The sequence below is a fragment of the Streptopelia decaocto genome, assembly GCF_964273445.1.
Source record: "Streptopelia decaocto genome assembly, chromosome: 12".
Lineage (NCBI taxonomy): Eukaryota > Metazoa > Chordata > Aves > Columbiformes > Columbidae > Streptopelia > Streptopelia decaocto.
Window position 1 is genome coordinate 1,404,133 of NC_138667.1, and position 20,344 is coordinate 1,424,476.

General features: G+C 45.0%; 1 protein-coding gene across 3 annotated transcripts in view; it reads left to right on the forward strand.

The window, feature by feature from the left end:
• Positions 1 to 20,344, forward strand: part of AFF4 (ALF transcription elongation factor 4) — a 44,220-nt gene that overhangs the window by 13,003 nt on the left and 10,873 nt on the right. For all 3 annotated transcript variants that reach the window (XM_082063258.1, XM_082063259.1, XM_082063257.1), the window contains exons 2-14: positions 707 to 833; positions 2,186 to 2,965; positions 4,172 to 4,216; positions 5,099 to 5,185; positions 9,707 to 9,743; positions 11,133 to 11,181; positions 11,976 to 11,996; positions 12,550 to 12,604; positions 13,598 to 13,635; positions 13,962 to 14,124; positions 14,653 to 15,570; positions 17,569 to 17,657; positions 19,137 to 19,365. In XM_082063258.1, the coding sequence (XP_081919384.1) occupies positions 711 to 833; positions 2,186 to 2,965; positions 4,172 to 4,216; positions 5,099 to 5,185; positions 9,707 to 9,743; positions 11,133 to 11,181; positions 11,976 to 11,996; positions 12,550 to 12,604; positions 13,598 to 13,635; positions 13,962 to 14,124; positions 14,653 to 15,570; positions 17,569 to 17,657; positions 19,137 to 19,365 (2,634 nt within the window). In that variant the 5' untranslated portion in view covers positions 707 to 710. The remainder of the gene's footprint in view (positions 1 to 706; positions 834 to 2,185; positions 2,966 to 4,171; positions 4,217 to 5,098; positions 5,186 to 9,706; positions 9,744 to 11,132; positions 11,182 to 11,975; positions 11,997 to 12,549; positions 12,605 to 13,597; positions 13,636 to 13,961; positions 14,125 to 14,652; positions 15,571 to 17,568; positions 17,658 to 19,136; positions 19,366 to 20,344) is intronic.

Consider the following 20,344-nt stretch of genomic DNA (forward strand, 5'->3'; position numbering starts at 1 on the left):
CTTTTTGGATTGACATAAAACACGAAACACCAAATAGGATTTTGTGAGATGTTGGAATGAGAAATGAAAATCGTGTTTCTGGTATGGATGGTTTGAATGGCGCTCGGTGCTGAGCAGTTAGCGGACGTTAAAGAGCACGCGTTCTGCAGCGGGAGGACACGGCCGGATCGAAGGAAAAGGTGCGATGTTGCCAGAACTTCACTGAAATTACTGCTTTGAGTAGAAATGTCTTTTGGGAGGAAGGGAGACCAGGAAACAACATCAAAGCTTGAGGTCAGAATATGTTGGAGAATGGGTGCCAAGAAAGGTACATCAGGAGCCAAATAACCCCAAATGTAGAGGAGATGGGGTGGAGGGTGAGATAGTGGAATCGCATAACACTTGGGAGATGTTGAGAAGAAAAAGTATTTTAGAAATGAATGGGAGATGTGCAGCGTGGGTTGAAACAGCAAATGATTCAAACGGCTGAAACGGGTTGAAATAGTTACTTGCCTGAGGACTCGGTGGATTTTTCTTTCCTTTTCTGTGTGTGTTTTTGGTCCGTTCCGGCTGGAACAGCAGCTGCGTGCGGCGCGCGGGCTGAGCCGCACAAACACCTGCCAGCCTTGGGGGGCTCCCGGCCCCGCTCCGGGGGCAGAGCAGCTTCGGGGCTCCCTGACCCTCCTCCTTCCTCCTCTGACCAGGAATTGTTTGTTTTTATTCGTAGCAACATGAACCGTGAAGACCGGAATGTGCTGCGTATGAAAGAAAGGGAAAGGCGAAATCAAGAAATTCAGCAGGGTGAAGAAGCCTTTCCACCCAACTCTCCTCTCTTTGCTGAGCCGTACAAAGTTGTGAGTCTATGCAGTTCTTACAAATGCAGTTTTTTAGCTGAAGTCATACGGGACTTTGTGGTTTAAATGTATCTTTATCTGTAAACTTTCTGGATCCACAGCTCTTTATGTCAACCAGGTGTTTAAACAGAGCTGGAAAATAAGGATGGGCCGTTACAAACCAGCTCTACTGGCAGATTTCTAATATTGTTTATGAAGTGAGGAAAGAGATGATAAAACCATGACATTTTCTGTTTCTTTCTTCTGCTTTTGCTACAGTGACTCAAAACAATTCAACTGCCCATCATGTCATGCCAAAGTGGCTTTTTGGGGGGTGTTTAGCCTGTTGCTAAACTTCCTAACGTGCAATGAAAGTAATCTGGCTCAGAAAGAGAATGTTTAAATAGGGGGTTGATTTTAAGTGCTGAAATGCCTGATACGAGAGAATTATCAGCTTTTAACTGGGGTGCCAGCTGCTTATATCTGATGTTTTCGTTTGTTTTGAAGGAGTTGCCTGTTTGTGATCTCATAGAGCTTTAAACCTGGGCTGCGTTTCCTTCCGGGTTCAATTTGCTCAACAGAACTGGAAAAATAACCTAATCCTGGGACAGCTAAAAAAGTGCCATTTAAGATGTTCCGTAGGTAGTTCTGGTCCCTCTGCACACAAACCCATTCACTGATCACGATTCAGCTGTTTGGTGGATGTAAAACATTGAGACTGAAAACTCTCCTGTGGGAGGAAAGTTGAGAGATGGTTTGTGGGGGCTTTTTGGTTTAATTATTCTTGTCCTCCCATCACTTTCCTGGGCTTGGTAACCAGATCCCACATGTGTGACGTTGACTAAAGCTGGTTGGGCTGTATGGGTAGCGATCCAGTGTACCTGAGCTGAAAACACACCAGCTGGATTAGAACGCTGTCTCATATCTAATCTTGTTGGCAACGAGAATTGTGCCGGTATAAATACCAATGAAAAATGACACACAATGGTGAGGTTGAGCTGATTTTATTTTACTGTTAATTAAAACGTTTCAGGATTAATACATTCTGTATTACATAAATAGTCTTTCAGGTGACAGGCATCTCCAACTTTAGAGCTGGCACCCAGCTCAGCGGTGCGTTGTTTGCAGTGCTGGTTGACGCTGCCTCCGCTGCTCTTGCTGCTGGAATAGGGGCTTTGCTTGTGCTTTAGGGAGTTATCACATCACTGCTTGGAGAGCTGAAATTGGCAATTGGAAACAACAGCAAAAAAGATGTGCATGCTACTCATGATCTTAGCCCTGAAATTTAGATTAACTGCAGTAGTTGTCAAGTCAATTAACTGAAAGTGAAGTTGTGAATTTTAACGCATTCTTTTTCAAAATTATTTTCACAGACCAGCAAGGAGGACAAATTGTCTAGTCGTATTCAGAGCATGCTCGGTAACTATGATGAAATGAAGGATCTTATAGGAGACAGATCGCTACAAAAGCTTGTTGGAATTCCCAAACCAACCGTACCCTCAACACCAGATGAAAAATCGAACCAAAGTTTCTTTGGTGATCAGAGACACAGCGCTGGCTCCCACCAGAGCAGCAAATGGACCCCGGTGGGGCCGGCGCCCAGCACGTCCTCGCAGTCCCAGAAGCGCTCGTCGGGTCTGCCGGGCGGGCACGGCGCCCAGCGCGGCGGCGCCGGTAACACCGGCGGCCAGCGGCACGACCGCGACACCTACGGCGGCGGCAGCCGCAAAAAAAGCCAGCATGGGTCCGAACACTCCAAACCCCGTTCTTCCAGCCCGGGAAAACCCTCTGCTGTGTCTTCGCTGAGCTCCAGCCATTCGAGATCCCACAGCAATGATCACCATGGCAAAGAACACCAACGTTCCAAATCCCCCCGCGATCCTGACGCCAACTGGGACTCTCCCTCCCGTGTACCCTCGTTTTCAAGTGGACAACACTCTACTCAGTCTTTCCCACCCTCGCTAATGTCCAAGTCCAGTTCGATGTTACAGAAACCCACGGCGTACGTGAGGCCGATGGACGGGCAGGAGTCCATGGAACCAAAGTTACCCGAACACTACAGCGGCCAGACGCACGGCGGCAGCGGCAGCGACCTGAAGCCCAGCAGCAAAGCACATCTCACCAAGCTGAAAATACCCTCCCAGCCGCTAGATGTAAGTTGCTCTCTGATTCCTGGCTTCCTAAATATAAGTCCCTTTGGGCTGGGATTTTCCAGCTTCTTGAAAATCCCAATCTTTGTAACCAAAATTTAGTTTTTAGTAATAGTGAGGAGTTCTTTTAGGCAAAGAACCTTAAACTTAAGCAGTGAAGATGTGTACTTTAAATGTGGAACCTATAAAAGTAATTATTATTTCCTTCTGCCTCTTCCATGTGGATAAGGCTATGAGATGTTCAGAAAGGCTGACTTAACCTGGAGGGGCGAATTTTCATAGTGTACGTCAGTAGTCAGAAGTTGGTGAAATAGCAGGATATTCACAAATATTTTGAGGCGCTGGATACAGATATTGTCGTTACTGGGAGCTATGTTGTCTTAGACCAGTGATACTATCTGCACGTGTCAGATTTTCTTTTGAAGTGTGCAGCAATTATGAGATGTGATTATTACACCTTCACCTAGGGAAAATAAGCCAGCCCTAAAGCACAGCAAACTGAACAGGGCTCAGAGCTTGTGTCAAGTGTGCTGCATCCAGATCCGGCTGCCTTACCAGCCTGGAGTAGTTTGGTAATTCCCGAATCGTTACGGTACAGACTCTGGTTACAGCTCACAAGGACAGTGCCTCTCTTCATGATGTCTTTGCATCTCCCATTTAACTGCTTGAATTGTGGGAGCTAGAGACAAGCCTTTGTTCCTGGGGCTTCAACAAATAGCAAAATAAGATCCAGGACACAGGTAAGGAAATTGCGTTCTTATTTGTGAAGACTTGACGTGCTAATGCTGCTGCAGAGGATGGGATGGCAGCTTTGCTTCCACTCTGCTTGTAGCAGTCAGGGCTGCAGAAGATTCATTGTTTCGTAATTATTGCTTATTTTAGGTTGATGCTGTAAGGTATGTTTGACTTGATGATGCAGTTTGTCATTACTGTACATTAACGCTCATGCATTTGAATCCAGTTATTATCCAGTGGATTCTGCCAGGAAATGGTTGGAAGCTGCAATTCTCTTTCTCTCTCTAGAAGTTTTTAGTATCCCTGATTGCCTGAGATCACTTGAACTGTCAAGTGAAAAGTAAGATTGTAGATCTCATGTATTTGCTTTTCATAACTGGATGTGACTCATACCATAAAAATACAGATCTATCTGATATTAAAATTCGTGTTGATTTGCTTTGGGAGATGATAATCTTGAGTTTTGCTTTGTAGGCATCAGCGTCTGGCGACGTGAGCTGTGTGGATGAGATCCTCAAAGTAAGTTCTCTGTGCCTTCGGTGATAACTTGTTGAGAGCGCAGAGCTGGCTGAGGAGGTGGAGGGCGCTCTGCAGTTGCTTGTGTCTGTTAAATCGACTGCAAGTTGTTCCAGGCGAGCCCTGCGGTTCCTCCTCCAACAGGCAGACGGGGAGCGCTGGGCGTGCGTCCCCTCCCGTGTGGCCTCGCTGCCTCCTGTTCACATTAACCCGACCACAATTACCCGCGTCTTCCACCAAAATACAGTCCTTGCATTCCAACATAAGTCTAGATTATAGTAATTTTTTTTGCTACCCCATGTCAGAACTTTCTACCTGGGTTATTTAATTCCACAAGTCTCGTTACCCCTCATGTGGTCCCCTGGTCATACGTCCACTGTCACACAGGAATCATCACGCTCCCCTCGAGCATTTCCACAGCTTATTGTTTGCTCTGACCCTCAGCACTGCCTGGTCCTTGGAGCTGCTGAGTGAGCACAGGCGCTTCCTTCCCAGCTTTAGGCGTTTGATTTTCCCCCAAACTTTATAGGTTTCCCTTTTCTAGGATTCTTCTTTCTGCCCCTGCATCCTACACGTGCTCTTAGTCTGCAGTGGTCAGACTGACTCCTACTGCAGTTCGTGTTCAGGCCAACTGATTTTACCAATTTATGCCTTTCTACTTGTTATTATGTCTTAACTGTCTGTTCTCATGGGTAACAATTTAAGATTCAGGTATATATGCAAAATCATTGTTACACATTTGGGAAATTAAGATTTAAATATAAAGTTTAGTGAAGTGTGGACAGTGAACTGAAAATGGAGAGACTGGGTTACTGTTTGAGTCGAGATGGTAACTGAAATCTTTGCTTTAATTTTGCTGATAGCTTCTCTTTGCTCTGGTTGCAGGAGATGACCCATTCTTGGCCTCCGCCGCTGACCGCGATTCACACACCCTGCAAAACCGAACCGTCAAAGTTTCCTTTTCCAACAAAGGTCAGTGCTGTGCTCACATACCGAACGCTGTCAAAAGGGTAACTCCTATGAAAGATCAGGATTTTTGTCTCTCTTAAACTCAATTCTGTATAGTTCTGGGTTTGTTCCAGTGTTTTGTATCTCTCTGTCTTGCTTCACAACAATATGTCAGCAGTAGCCTTATGAAGAATGCCATCATTTTTCCTCCGGTTTATGCACACACAGAACAGTCTGCAAAGACTTCTATGATATAGCTTTCCTTTTACTTTTTAATTTTTGTTTCATAAATTCAAACCTCCTTCAAGATAGCCCTGGAGCCTGAAAGGGCCATTGCACCTTTTGCCATATTAGGGCAGCTCTTTGCACCATTTTGTGTAAGGGAAGTGTTGTGTTTGCTTCCGTCTCGCAAAGCGATGGAGACTGGCTGGTGAGTGCTAAGGACTGTAAGTGTACTTTCCTGCATAAAGTGGATTTTCCTCATAATTTTGAAGTCCATTAATAGCTCTATTAAATTTTCAAATTGAAAAAAAAAAAAAAGGTGTTTTTAAAATCTGATGTTTTGCTAAAGAAATGTTCAGATCGCCTGTCTGGAAAGATCTCTTCCTGACCTTCCGCATGCTTCGTAGCTACGGAAGCAGCTGAGCTATGAATTGTCAAGAGAAATGAGCGGTGTTTGGTGGCAGCTGAGCTATGAATTGTCAAGAGAAATGAGCGGTGTTTGGTGGCAGCTGAGCTATGAATTGTCAAGAGAAATGCGCGGTGTTTGGTGCTGCCAGCGCAGGGCGGGTTTCCAGGAGCGCCGCTGGAGCCGCCACGCTGGGGCAGCCGCGGCTCCGGGCTGCTGCTCCCTGCCCGGCTGGAGCGCCCGCCCGGCGCTGCTGCCTCGGAGCGCGGGCAGGGGGGCAGAGCTGACTCACTGCTTCAGGGCTCGTTTCCTGTGTCTGCTGATTACCGGGAAAAGGTTTACCTCGACTGTATAATACTTCTCCAGACTCAGCGTATCTCTGAAGTAGATTGGGGTGCTCCACCACGAATTTGGCACAGCTTCAGAGTGAAGAAATGGTGCTGTTTGTCATTTAAAGGTTACCCTTGTAATACCACAGACTACGCTTTTTCTGCTCAGGCTGCTGCTCTAGTGCACCGCTTGCTGTTATCGATTCCTGTTTGATCCAAATTGCTCCCCAAAACACAACAGTAAAGTATTTTAAGAAGATTTTCTCACTGAGATCTCCAACATAACCTGTCTAAACCAATTGTCTTATGTGAATGCTTTGGCACCACCTTTTCTTGGCCCGAGACTCCAGGCCCCGTGTTGTAAATGCACATCCACAAGCCCCTGGTGGTGCAAATTCAGTGTCTCCGTTTTCATCGCCCTCCGCATCGCGTGTCCCTCTCGCTGCATCTTCTCTCCAGCGACCTCAAAATGCAGAACATACTATACACTTCTCAGCTTTACTTTTGAAGGCATATCTAGAAATGATTCATGTCATCCGTTTTCTTAACACAAGATCAATATTAATCTTGTATATATTACTTTTAGTTAGGATTTATTTGCTGTGTTATATAAAACTGAACCTGGAAATCCTTCTTTACCTTTTGTTGTAAAGACAGAAATTCCACACCCTTCCTCATCAACAAAGGTACTTTTTTGTCTGCTTTGAAAACTTATTCCTGAACCTTTCGGGGGTATTTTCCCTTCACATACTTTTGAGCACACTTGATTGTGGGGCTCCTAGAACTGCTCGTTTCCGCATTTCTCTGGTATTTGACTCAGTTGGGGAAGAAAGCGTGAAGAAATGTGTCTTTGTGACGCGGAGAAGACCTTCCTAGGATTGCACAGTCATCTTGATTGAACAAAAAAGGCAAGCTGCGGTTTTTTGAACCTATCAACCTGGATTGTGTTTCTTCACCCAGTTTGCAAAAAAATTCCATTTATGGCTGCTCTGAGTCTCTTTGACTTTTTGCCAGCTTGGCTTTACTTTCCTGCGGCTGCACATCTTAGCCATGGAACTTGCTCAGATTCTCTCTCCGCATCCAGAGCCTGTAATTTCCTCTGCCTTGTCCCCTCTGTGGTTCTTGGCAGCGGGAGCCTCGCAGCATTCCAGCGCGTCACCGAGCCCCAGGCTTGTGCAGAGCAGCATCCAGCAAACAAAACACAGCAGAGCTTCGCTTGAATCAAGCAGCGCTGTTCAAGGAAAGCGCCTTCTCTCCTATGCTGCACTCACAAGTGACGCTGCGGTGTTCCACAGCGTTCCTTCTCTCTGCAGAAGTTCTGGCTGTTTTGCCTGTACACATAAAATCAAGCTCCCTTTAGACCAGTTTTATTTGTAAGACTGTTGGGATAAGGTGATTTTCCCTGTGTTTAAATAGCGAGTAGCTGGAAGGGATGCAAACTTCCGAGCGGGGCCTCTCTGCATTGCTATAAATATAGCTAATAATTATCAGGAAGTCTTTGAATCAGATGCTAAAACTTCATGAAAATAGGTCAGGAAAAGTTTTATGGATGCTATGAAAAAAATGCGTATTCCTGAGTCCTGATAAAAAAATGTTATCCAATGGCCTAACACTCCATAATCTTATCCTATATAGCTTGTTTTAAGCTTGTGGTCCAAAACTCCAAAAATACTGTTGTGTTTGTAAAAGATATTAAAAAATGCAGCTGTTTCTTAGGGGGTGGAAGGGTTTTGTCTCAACGCGAGGCAGCTCTGGTGGGTTTTGCTCCGTGTCTCCGGTTCTCCGCCCTGGGCGGGGGGTCCCGGGCGGGCCGGGCTCAGGGCCCTGTCACCGTCACACAGGACCCTTCTTCTGAGAAAAGAACCCTCAGATCTGACCTGAGATTTCAGACGTTAGAGGGAAATGGGTCCCGTTAGCACAGCCGGGACGGCAGCCAAGCCGGTGACCTACAAACGAGGCCTCGGTGCCGCCGCTCGCCTGGCCGGGCTGTTCTCCCCACGGCTTGTGTGTTTGAGCACAGGCTGCGATTTTGTTTCCTGCTTAAGTGTCTTCACTATCTAACCTCAGCAGTCTAGCGCACTTTGGTGAAAAGGGTTTCCTTCCTTTAAGTTGTTTTTAATTTCTTCTTTCTGAAGCCTTTAGAAGATACCGCTATAAATAACTTTGGAGTTGAAAGCGTAGCTTTTTTTTTTTTTTTTTTCAATCTAGTTTCTTAAAGAAATATGTATTCAAAGACAAAATAGCTGGCAAGAGAGATGGAAAAAGTTGCACATTTAAACGTAACAGCTCGTTGAAGCGTGTGTCGGTGAAGCGGTGCGGGGCAGGTGGTGGGGGAAGGCGCCGGTGCCCGGGTTGGCGCTCACCGGCCGCTCTGGTGATGCCGTTTGGTTCCTGCCAGTCACGGTTTGTCCGCTTGTGCAGCTGCCGGTGGGAAAGGACACCCAGGGAATCACCCGTGCGCTCCTCCTGCCTGTCTGAAAGATACAGATCAGGTTTGATTTGGAAGTGTCGCTGTTGCTTGCTGGTGAAGTCACAAGGCTTCTCTCCAACTTCGTCTTCCCTTTGCACTTTAAACATAGCTTAATTTTGTTGTTATTGTCCCTTTCAGTTAACAAAGATGAGAGGCATTTGAAACACCCTGCAAGAACAGTTCCCTATCAGGTTCCCTGTCAGGATAACAACTTGTTCGATGCGTTGTTGCAAGTGCTTTTACTTTTGAAAAAAACAAGGGAAATCAGGAATATCTAAGAGTGCTTTGCTGTGCAATTTTTTCATGTGTTTAAAAAGTTAAATTTTGCAAATGGTGTCTCTGAGTGCTGCCCATCACTGGTTTGGCCGGTTGGGACGACTGGTTCGCAGCTGTGCCAGCAAAACCTGGCTCTTGCTGAGTCGCCGTTCTGGTTCGCCATCGCCAGAGTGTTTGAGTAACACGCGTGTTTAACTTCATGAATCGAGCCCAACATTTCCAGTTTTTAGTTCTGGTGCCACCACTTGTCCTCATTTTCAAAGGAGGTCGGGAAGGTCCTATTTTAAAAGGGCACTCTGGCCTAGAAGGAGGTTTTCAGTCACTCGGTAGCTTTTGCATGTTTGTTAAAGCCATAGTTGAGTGTTTTAAAAGAACTGATAATCTCCTGTGTTCCGGGATGGCAATACTGCGGATCATCCAAGTGCTGAAATTTGCAAGGCGTCCTCTTTCAGGGCTGGATTTCAGATTCATTCTGTATCAAAGGAAGTTACATATCCTATTTTAAGTTTCATTGTCTCTTGAGCTCCTTAGTAGCTGAGATTTATTTTTGTTGATAGGTAGTTACTGTACCCATTGCTTGGCCACTGCAATGCTGTACGTGTCTGAAAGAGGAAAGAATTGGAATGAAAGTACAGAAAAGCAGCAGCAGAGCTTTCCTGTGTGTCAGGAGGGCGAACACACTGAACTGCCACGTAAAGAATCACTTTATGATTCACTATCTGTTTTCTTTTCTAGATGTCAGGTACCATCCTTTCAGCAGCAAGAATATCTTGCTGAGGGATGGGTTCTGAGATGTTGAAATTCCCAGTGAAACAAATGTTTATGATCTTTTCTTCCCTTAGGAGTCTCAACAGTCCAGTTTTGGCACTGGAGAACAGAGTAAGTATATTCAACTTCCTGTAATATGTTTAATGTTTTTCTTGTGACTCTTAGCGTGTCATGTTTGTAGAGATGAGGCTTTCCAGACTGTCACAGGATGGAGCCCAAGTGAAGATTTCTGTTCTTTCTCAAGTTGTGACGTATGAAGCAATTGGCTGATTTGCATTTCTTGTTGAGGTCTAGAAAGTTAAACCCGAGTTCCCGGGGTTGTTACGACCTTCTAGGAATAAACAATAATGGAGTTTTAGTTTGTCACATTTTTTAATTCTTGAAAAAATCCCTCCTTGGTTGATCTAATTGAAAAGAGCTGGATACAATAATACAGCTCCCTGCTTGGGGACATATCAGAAACCAAATAGCGCTTATGGGTCTATTTCAATAGAAAAAGCACATTGCAGTTTCACTGCTCATTTTCACTTTGTCTTTTTAAAAAATAAGAACTAACTCTCATATAGTAACATGCTTAGTAATAGCCTTGAATTCCTTGTCCAGAATGCATTTTCAGATTTTACACAAAAGCAGCTTTGATTTCTCTTTAATTGTATCATTGTTTTGAATATTACCGAAATTAAGAATTCAGCACGAGTGAAGTAAAATTGAACTAGATTGGTGCTGTTACCTTCCAGAAGTCTTTCCACTCCCTCCTGGAGTGATTAACCAGATTAAATAGTGAAAGAAGAATGGTTTATTCCTAGATATTAACAAGCAGCTTAATTTAAACACCTGATAGAGTAGGAAATTAAGGAAACAAATTAAAACTTAATTCCATAATGCTAAGCCATAGTCTTATGCTACAGGAGCCACTGATCCTTAGGTCTGTGACTGGAGAGGCAACCCAGTCAGAACACACAACCAGGTTTGAACTCCGGTTTGAATGTCCTGGGAAGCTTTTCCCAGCCTCAGTTCTGGTTTCTGTTGAACTGGGCATAGAGATTAGCCGGGATTAAACCCCTAAAAGCAGATTGTGTCAGGACGTATTCCTGTAGTACAAATTGTTTTCTGGATTTCATTTCTGGATCTAAGATTGCTCACGCACTCAAAAGCAAAGTGGGGATGCTGAAACGAGTCAGAACCTGACGAGCTGGTTTGGATCCTGTTTCCTGCATGTAGAAAGCAATAGCTTAGTCTTGATAGGAGCAAAACAGTTTTTCACACCGCTAATAACAAACTGAGTCTGTATTGGTTTAGACATCAATAACTTACATAATTTTCTAGATTTTCTTGATGAAATTATTTGCCATATTTAGCATTTTGTCTCTCAGCCCCTCACTGGTTCCGCCTGTGGGAGGCTGGACCTGGCTGGTTGGTCTGGGGCCCTACACTTGTGGCAACATGGACATGACTTGTTTTGCTGTCTGTTTTCAACTGTGCGTTTGTTTTTTCTTCTAGAACGGTATAATCCTTCATCAAAAACATCCAATGGCCATCAGTCCAAAGCGTAAGTGGCTGTTGATAAAATGTTTCTCAAACCATAGCTAAAGAGATATGGAAAGTAGCTATTTCTTTTAGTAGAATGTGTCAGTTCTTGCACAGACACTTCAGCATCGTTCTCATTTCCACTGGTTACGCACACAGACCCAACATTTCGCTTTGGCAATCCTGCAATTGGAATCAAAAGTAAAAAGCAACTGGAATATTGTAGATGGCTGTAGGCTGCCTTTCACATACCTAAAAGCCAATTATATCCCGTTAAAAGATTGTTTCTAAACCAAATAAAGGTTTACCAGCTGATCGTGTGTTTAGTGAAATTGGTTGTAGATTCTGAAAACTTGTCATTCTAAGTGAACATTTGTGGTGGTGCAATCACAAAGTGCATGAATTACCAAGATTAAAAAGCACACGACCTTTGGGGAGGAAATAGCCCAAAAAGAACCCCCCCTCAGTTATTCTAGACTTACAGTCAGTTTCCCAGACCCCGGAGGTGTGAGAAGAGGCTCATATGCAGCCAGTTTGACACATGGGCTTGTCCCAGCATTGCAGAGCACCCAGAGCTGCGCTCTGCCCAGAGCTGGAGTGCGAGACGGCCCAGAACAAGAGCAGCACTGGGCACATGTTGACCTGGGGTGCGCAGGAGGGAAGCTCAGATGAGGTTCACTAAAAACAGGAGGATAGAAAAATACTTCAGGAACTAGATCCTAGAGGCTGGTGGTTCTCTCCAGCTTGTGGGTAGAGCAGCTGCACTGTGGAACTCAACTGTTAAACATTTAATCCTTTCTCATTTTCTCTCTCCAGATGCGAATCGAACCAGACAGAGTAAGACATTTTATTTTTGTAATCAAAGTTGTTTCTCCATAAGCACACAGTCCCTGTACCTTGCTATATGTTTTCAGTGCATTCAGATACTTCCAGAATTGTGAAATAGTGTGTGTTTGTATGACTACCGTAAATAATTATGGCTTTGAATAAGAATAAAATAATTACGGCTTAGAAAAGTTGGGCTGTTGCCACAGGACAGGAAACAGCCACTAGTGGTAACTTTCTGGAGTCTATTTAAATCAGTATTCTTGGCCATTTATAAAGAGTTGAGCATACACAAGTGAGCTCCTCCTGCTTTCGTAAACGGTGTCATGTTTCCTTTCTAAATTTAACAGAATGGACTAAGGAGTCAAAGCGCTAGAACCTTATTCTCTAAAGAGCGACTTAACTTACTGTTCTTAAACATTACACGTTAGAAAGGTATCCTTTGGGTTTCACCCCCGCAGCCCGCGTTGTGGTGTGAACAATAGCGTGGTGAAATATGGCAGAATGCTTTGAAAGTAATTAAAGTACATGGAAAAACTTGTCTCACTTTCTCCCTTTTATTTAGTATGTTGAAAGATGACTTAAAACTCAGCAGTAGCGAAGACAGCGATGGCGAGCAGGTACGTTCATTAAATCCGAGTTTTGGCAAAGCATAACGAACGCGTTCGCGGTTCAGCACTTCAGCCGCGTTCAATGTTCCAACAGCAAACTCAGCGGCTTAAGAGGAGATTTATGATTAAAAAATGAAAATCAAATGGAATCTCTTTGGACCAACTTCTGGAAAATGACCTGTTTTGTGAAAACCGTGCACTTTGGAAAGTTTTGTTGTAGTGATTTCAAAGGGGCTTTCTCAGAACAGAGAATGGTGATGGTTTACTTCAAAACACACGCCATGTCCTGCTGGTGGTAGAACCCTTCATGTTCTGCCGCTCCTGAGGAGCACATGGTGTGAATGTCTGTGCGGTAGTAACTTGGGACTGTGTTTGGGATGATAAAGGATTCTGTATCTGTAACAGGGAGTATAGCAGCACCTCAATTTTTATCAAAAAGCCTCTTTTTTCCTCTTTCTCAGTATTAACTTGGTGCAGTTTCTGTGAGAAATGCTATTTAGTGTGCTACATTAAAAATGCGTGCAGGGTGTGTGGCAGCCCGCAGTAATGCGCTCTCCTGGTTTTGTCCATCCACCCTCCTCCACGCTTTCTTCTTTTCGTGTTCCCAGTCCCAGTACTTGATTTTCTTCATGTGGGAAACTTGGAGATACCACTTTTGGTTGGTGACCTGGTGCTCCGGGTGCCTCAGGAATAGCACTGGAGGGTCTGAATTGTCTGATTCACAAAGATGGAAACGTGGGATTAGTGAGCGGTGGAAACAGGAACTCTGAGGTCTGTAGGCGATATATGGGACTCTGAGATAATAGATTTGTGGTGAAAGCTTGGAGAGAAAGAACTTTTTCTGCTTAAGGGAAATGTGGACGAGTTTAAACTACTGCAAGTACTATTCAGGCTAAAGAATTTTTAAAACTTAAAGGCTTTAAATCAATGCTTTGCAACTTAATTGCATATAAAATCCTAAAGTAACTTCTAGAAGCTTCACGCTGTCTTTGTGCCTTGCAGGACTGCGACAAGACGGTGCCGCGGAGCACGCCCGGCAGGTGGGCATCGCATGGCAGGGACGCGCGGGACTCGCTCTGCTGCTGAAATTCACCTTGATCTCTTGGCCTGTGTTAAAGCAAAAGGGAATTAGAATTTAATCAGTGATTAAAATAGCGGTGTCCTGCAAATGACACTAACCGCTTTGGGAAGGGGGAGAAAACAAAGGCTGCTGTTTGTTGCCTGGGTGAACTGTGTTCAGTTATGTTGAATTTTCTAGTAAATGTCAATTAAAATATTACATGTTATCCTCTCTACTGAAAGGACTTTTAGGATGTATTTGCACCTAGAATAGTGTTTGTTTATTTTTCCTCATTTTTGCTTTCAGTAATTCTGAACCTTCCCAACATAACAGCGAAGGAGCCGATAATTCAAGGGACGACTCGAGCAGCCACAGCGGGTCCGAAAGCAGCTCAGGATCTGACTCTGAGAGCGAAAGCAGCTCCAGTGACAGCGAAGCTAATGAACCGTCCCAGAGCGCGTCCCCCGAGGTGGGATTTCTCATGTGTTTGGGCTGTCTGCAGTAGCTTGGCATGAATCCTGGGTTTTAAAAGCAGAAAGGATCAATGCGTTCTCAAACTGTTAAAAAAACCCCAAACCAAACAGTCTGTGGGGTCATTTTGAAGATGGACAATTCTGCTGAAGTACCTGTCATTGGACATGTGACAGTCTCTATATAAACACGAGGTTGATGTTTGAATTTGAGGTGAGTTTTGCCAGCAGTTCTCTGTTGGAGAGCAGAAGTCAAATATGGTGACAGTGCCTTAAAAAGTGCCGGCTTTTAGTCTGGAAAGCCGTGGCAGCAAATAGCGCCTGGTGATAAAACAGCTGTTCCAACTGGAGGAAAATGAGAGCTGTTCTGTGTACCTGTGTGCACCAACCTGCGTTTCACTTGTTATTTACCGCAGGTTTTGGGTGCGCCTCTTGCTTTGGCACCCAGCGTAATGCCGCTGTCCTGTGCAAAAGATGGAAATGTGAAATATTTTATCTAATGCTGTTTTTTTTTAATCTGTTTTTAGCCAGAGCCACCGCCAACAAACAAATGGCAACTGGATAACTGGTTGAACAAAGTTAATTCCCATAAAGTGTCACCAGCCTCTTCCGTGGACAGCAATATCCCGTCCTCCCAAGGCTACAAGAAGGAGGGCCGGGATCAGGGGCCGGGGAGCGGGTACGCTGATCAGAGCGGGTCCAAGGATTTGATCTCTTCCACGCCGGGGCGAGATTCGAAACCCACCCAGAAGGGCTCGGAGAGCAGCCGCGGGAGGCAGAAATCACCTGCCCAGAGCGACAGCTCCACACAGAGGAGGACTGTGGGTAAAAAGCAGCCCAAGAAGGTGGAAAAGACGGCGGTTGAAGAGCCAAGAGGAGGTCTTAAAATAGAGAGTGAAACCCCAGTAGACATGGCAACAAATATACCCTCAAACAGGCATAAGGCGGCCACAAAAGGCTCCAGGAAACCCAATATAAAGAAAGAGCCCAAATCTTCCCCTCGGCCTACAACGGAGAAAAAGAAATACAAGGCTTCAAGCAAATCTGCCCAGAAATCCAGGGAATTCATAGAAACAGATACCTCATCCTCTGACTCAGATGAAAATGAGAGCCTGCCTCCCTCATCACAAACACCCAAATACTCTGAGAGCAATAGGACTCCTGTTAAATCTTCCATGGAGGAGGATGACAGCTTTTTTCGGCAAAGAATGTTCTCTCCTATGGAAGAGAAAGAGCTGCTGTCACCACTCAGTGATCCCGATGAAAGGTACCCACTTATTGTGAAGATTGACCTGAGCCTCTTATCACGAATACCAGGGAAGCCTTACAAGGACGCTGACGCACCCAAAGCGGAAAAGAAAACGGTGCCGGAGAAGCACGTGAGAGAATCCCAGAAGCAGACGTCTGACAAGAGCTCTACAAAAGGCAAAAGGAAACATAAGCAGGTGATAATTCTGTAGAGAGCGATTTCCGTGTTCTCTCAGCCCCGTGGTGGTGGCTGCTGGTGTCAGGTGTGCAGCCCAACAGCCCCATCACTCCCCATTGCACTGACTGAGCAGTTTAGGAGGTGACTTTAGCTATTTTTGTAGCTATTTCTGGCCAAAAAGGGCAGTTTTCAGCTGGATCAGCCCCTTGAAGCACTGAATTGTGCAATATTTTATATCACCAGGACAGGGGCTGGGGCAGAAATGGGCCTGGGGCACAGCAGCAGAAAGCATAGCTGAGGGTGCTGCTGGACCAGGCACAGAGGGGGCTCTCCATAATATTTAATCTTTTCCAAAAAAGCATTTTGTCTTTTCAACTATAAATAAAAAGCAGGAATGCCTGGAGGGAGTAAAATGGACAGGAATCGATGGGGGAGATAAATAGAAGTAATTGCCCTGGACGGGGGAATGGTAAGAAGCCGTCAGTGGTGTAATTTTAAACTGCTTTTAGGACCCTCAGAACGTGGTCAGTCGATATAACGAGCAAACCGGTACCTCTCAGGTGGGCTGAGCGATCCACTGAGCTCTTTCCGATTGCTGGTTCCCGGGAAGTCCCGCTTCAGGGATTCACAGATCGCCGTGCTACTCCGGATTTCATTCTGAAAATGTCATTTTGACGGGTTTGGCAGTGGTTCTAAGACTTGGTTGACAGGTGGAGTCAAAGGATTATGTGATAGCACTCAGAGAGTCGTTTGACTCTCCAGAAGAGAGGGAGAATTTCAGTTAAACCCGTTTTCCTCCTGAGCAACCTGAGTAAACTTGATCACTTACTGAAATGAGTATCAGGTAGGAGGTTTGACATGTAACTGCAAACAGAGGGTTCCGCTGTACTCTTCCTAACTAAGATTCCTATTTTACCTGGATAAGAAAATGAAGTGAGAAACTATGAGATTTCCTTGTAAAATGGGAATAACTCTGAGCAGTACAGTGATTAATTATTTTTGCACGCGTTACTGTATAATTCCTAATCTTGATGGGGATGCACTCACGTGCTGTTTCTTTGAGCAGTTTCAGTACATGTTTGTACTACTTTTACGCCTTTCAGTACATGTTTGGAGTTACAGCATTACAGATCTGTGCTCTTACATCTGAACCAGAAGGTTTTGGTAAGACCAACAAAATGTGGGCTTGATCCCAGCAAGTAGCCTGGTGTTAATTGGTTTGGATCCTCAGATGACCCGGATGCTTTCAGGGAAGATAAAAGCCTGTTTGAGGCAACCGAATCAAACCCACCCTTGCCCCCACCCCTCCGCTTTTTAGGTTTTGACACAGCTGTCACCGCTGGATTTCTACGCGGTATTTGCTGCTCTGGTTCCTCGATCATAAGGCTCAGGGCTGCAGCATCCCTGGAACAGAACCAAAACCGTTGGGTTTTAATCTGGGTTGTGTTACCAGGCGACTTGTTCTGTGAGGCCACATGTTCCATTTGATTCACTGTGATACCTCCAAGGCTTGCTGAAGGCATCTTAGAAATTTGCTTTCAAAATCCTTTAGGATTAAATTGATATAAAAATCTAGTCTTCAGCATCTCTGAGCTTACTTCAATAGACTGCAAGGCTTTTACCGCTTTCCTGGCATTGGTAGGACAGCTCTGTCAGGCTTCCCAGCATCAAATCTGCCTCCTGATCTCTTATTGAAGCCTGTGAAAGATATTTCTGGTATGTCACGGTGATAATATGTTCATGCTAAAATGAACGATCTAGCTGCTACTTCTTTTATGCAGGTTGGTAATTTAGAAACCAGACTTTGTTTTTCGTTATGTTCCGATACCAGGGTCTGCTCAAATATCTGATACGGACTAGATGCTGTAGGGCATGTTTTTATGGTCTGTACGTATAATATTCTGTACACCGCAAAACACCTGCTAAATGAGGCGTCTTAATGTGAAACATTGCCCCTCCTAGTGCCGCTGTATGTGTGGACATTTGCCTGGATGTATTTCTTGTTTGCTTTATGCAGAATGAGGATGAAAGCAGAGCCAGTGAAAGCAAGAAGACGAAACTGGAAGAAAAAGCTCCATCAGGACACAAGAGTTCGAGCAGCAGGGAGTGAGTATCCGGCCGGGTGTTCACGCTGGAGGCTCCTTCTCCCAACAGTGTCTCCTCATTATTAATCACTGGGGAAAATGTCATTGCTTTCTTACCCTTCCGAAAACTTACTTCCGAGTTTCTTCTAGTAGTTGGGGGAAATTAATTCCCATAACCAACAATGTTGGCCAAGGACGGTTGTTTTACTGAGCAGAGGGTAACCCCTCCTGCCAAGGGCTGCTGTGTTATGGAATACATGCTGCCTGGTTTGGTTTTTCTCCAATGCACAGTGGGTTTGGTTCTGGTTTAGAAATCAGCTGTGCATCTGGCTTTTTGATCTTGCCCAATCTGTGCTTTTGAATTAACCCAGTCTGGCAATTCTCTGTTTATCAAGTTTGTAAACTGAGAATAAATTCCTTACCTGGTGTTGTTTGGGAAGCTGACGGCACTGAGATCTGGATCCATGGATTTAGCCTCACGTCTGTGTGACAGATTAGTGAAAGAAATGTGGGAGTGACCCAAAACCAAAGTAATACAGAACTAGCAAATCAATAACATTGATTCTTTTACTTGTTTGTTATTTCTGGAATTTTCCATGCTTTTTTCAATAGCTGTTGGGCTTTAATTTGATTGATTTCTTGGTCAGCGTTAATCCACAGAAAAGAGTCAGAGTTTTTTTCTGCTGCCTTTTGAAACTGCTGTTTCAGATCAAGCAACTGGAAACTGGTGTAATTATGTTATGGAGATTATTTCTCTGCAGTAATTTCCAAATTACAAACGTGTGAGACGCTGCAGCACATCAGATCCTCGAAATCTTGTTTGCCTGTTCTGAATCAGTGTCTTACTGTTTGTTAGGAAACAGATGTGGAACAAACAGATTATATTTTTTTACCCATTATTTCTGCATTTATCTGAAGGGCATTTAAATAAATGAAAATATATGATTTTATAAAAAGAATGTGTAAAAGTAATTATTGTAGGAAGTCCAGGGCCGGGTGCGCTGACGGGCTGCGCCGAGCGAGCTTTCCCAGCGTCCTGGGTCGCAGACCGCGGTGTGGACGGCGTGGTTTGGTGTGGACGGCGTGTTCTGGCGCGGCCGTGCTGCCGGGTGCGCAGCACCAGCGCGGCGCTGCCTTTGCCGGGGGCTCCTGGCGCTGCCAGGGCCGAGGCTGTTTGCTTAAGGCCTATTGTAGGGATGTGGTTTGATGGGTAGAACTTGCCTGCTGGGTGTTCAGGTCGGAACAGATAAAACGGTGAAAACGAGTTCAGTCTGGCTTTGTAGAAACCTGCCCATCAAGATGATTATTCCCTTTCTTTCCCTTTGTAGCCAGTTTGCTGAGTGTCACAATAAAAATATTGATTTTTTATTATTATTATTTTATTTTAAGTTTTTGTTTAAAATTACAAAGTTTTGTGGTGTTGGGTGTTTTGTTTGTTTGTTTTTGTGGCGGTTGTTTTTAAGGAAAAAAAAATAAACTTGAATGTGTTGGTTTTGTCCAGGTCTTCAAAGCCCAGCGCTGTTAAAGAGAAGGAGCTGCTGCCGTCGCCCGCCGCCCCGGCCCTGCAGAAGGACCCCAAGCAGGAGCACGGCTCTCGGAAGAGGACGGTCAGCCAGTCCTCGGCGCTCAAGTCCAGCAGCGCCCTGGGCAAGGACAGCGGCAGCAAGGGCAGCTCGTCCAAGCAGAAGAAGACGGAGGGAAAGGGCCCCGGCAGCGCCAAGGACGCCAAGGTAACGGGCTCGTCTGTCCGTGCTCAGCCTGTTCCTCTGCTGTGCGGTTCGACGTGCTCAGTGTGGTCTAAACAATCCTTGGCGGTTCAAGTTGAAATGTCATTACTTTCAGGTATGCGTTGTTTCATGTCGTAGTGCTGACGTACCTCGGAATTCAGTAAGTTAGAAAATAACTTAGGAGAGATTGTTCCATACTAATGCTTATTCCTACCAAACTTTTGTGTTAATTAGTGAAATGTGTTTAGTAATCTTTTGATTGCTGGCGATGGTTATTTATTGTTTAATTTGTTAATAAGAAGTATCAGTAGAGAGCTGTTAATACAGCAATAACTGGAACTTAACAGCTGCTAAGTGAGGTCACTCTTATTGGAACAGATGCAGGTTTTGCCCTGAATTGTAGGGAGAGCGGGAGCTCGGTCCCCGCTCAGTGCTGGGATGTGAAGCTGCAGCTCTCATTGTATGCCTGGGGGACTCCAGACAGATTATTTGGACTCCCACTCAGGAATATACAGCACTAGCTATGGTTGGAGTGGAGAAAACATGGTTATAAAGACGGTGCAGAAAATATTCCTCAAGAGATTTAGGTTCGGAAGGTATTTAGACGGTGGAATTTTAAAATATTACAGGAAGATGGTACTCAGGTCACTAAATTGTAACATGCTTTTTCATTAGTAAATAAATGTGTGTTACTGGACGGAAAGGAGCCTGTGGGGACATCTGAGAGTGCACTGTTGAATTCCTGTGATGAGCAGTTTGGATTGTACGGCCAGTTGTTGAGCACAGTGTGTTTAACTGGGAGGGATCCCAGTTTGTCTGGGCAGTCGCAGTGTGTGCAGCTGGTGCTGCTGGAGCCGCCCTGTGTGTCCCCAGCGGCTCTGCGGCAAAGCCCCGAAGCCTCCGGGGAGTTTAAGCAACTGCTAAACCTCAGTACTTGGATTTGCAGTCTCTGAAGAGCTTAGAAACAAAGCCTGAAACTGTT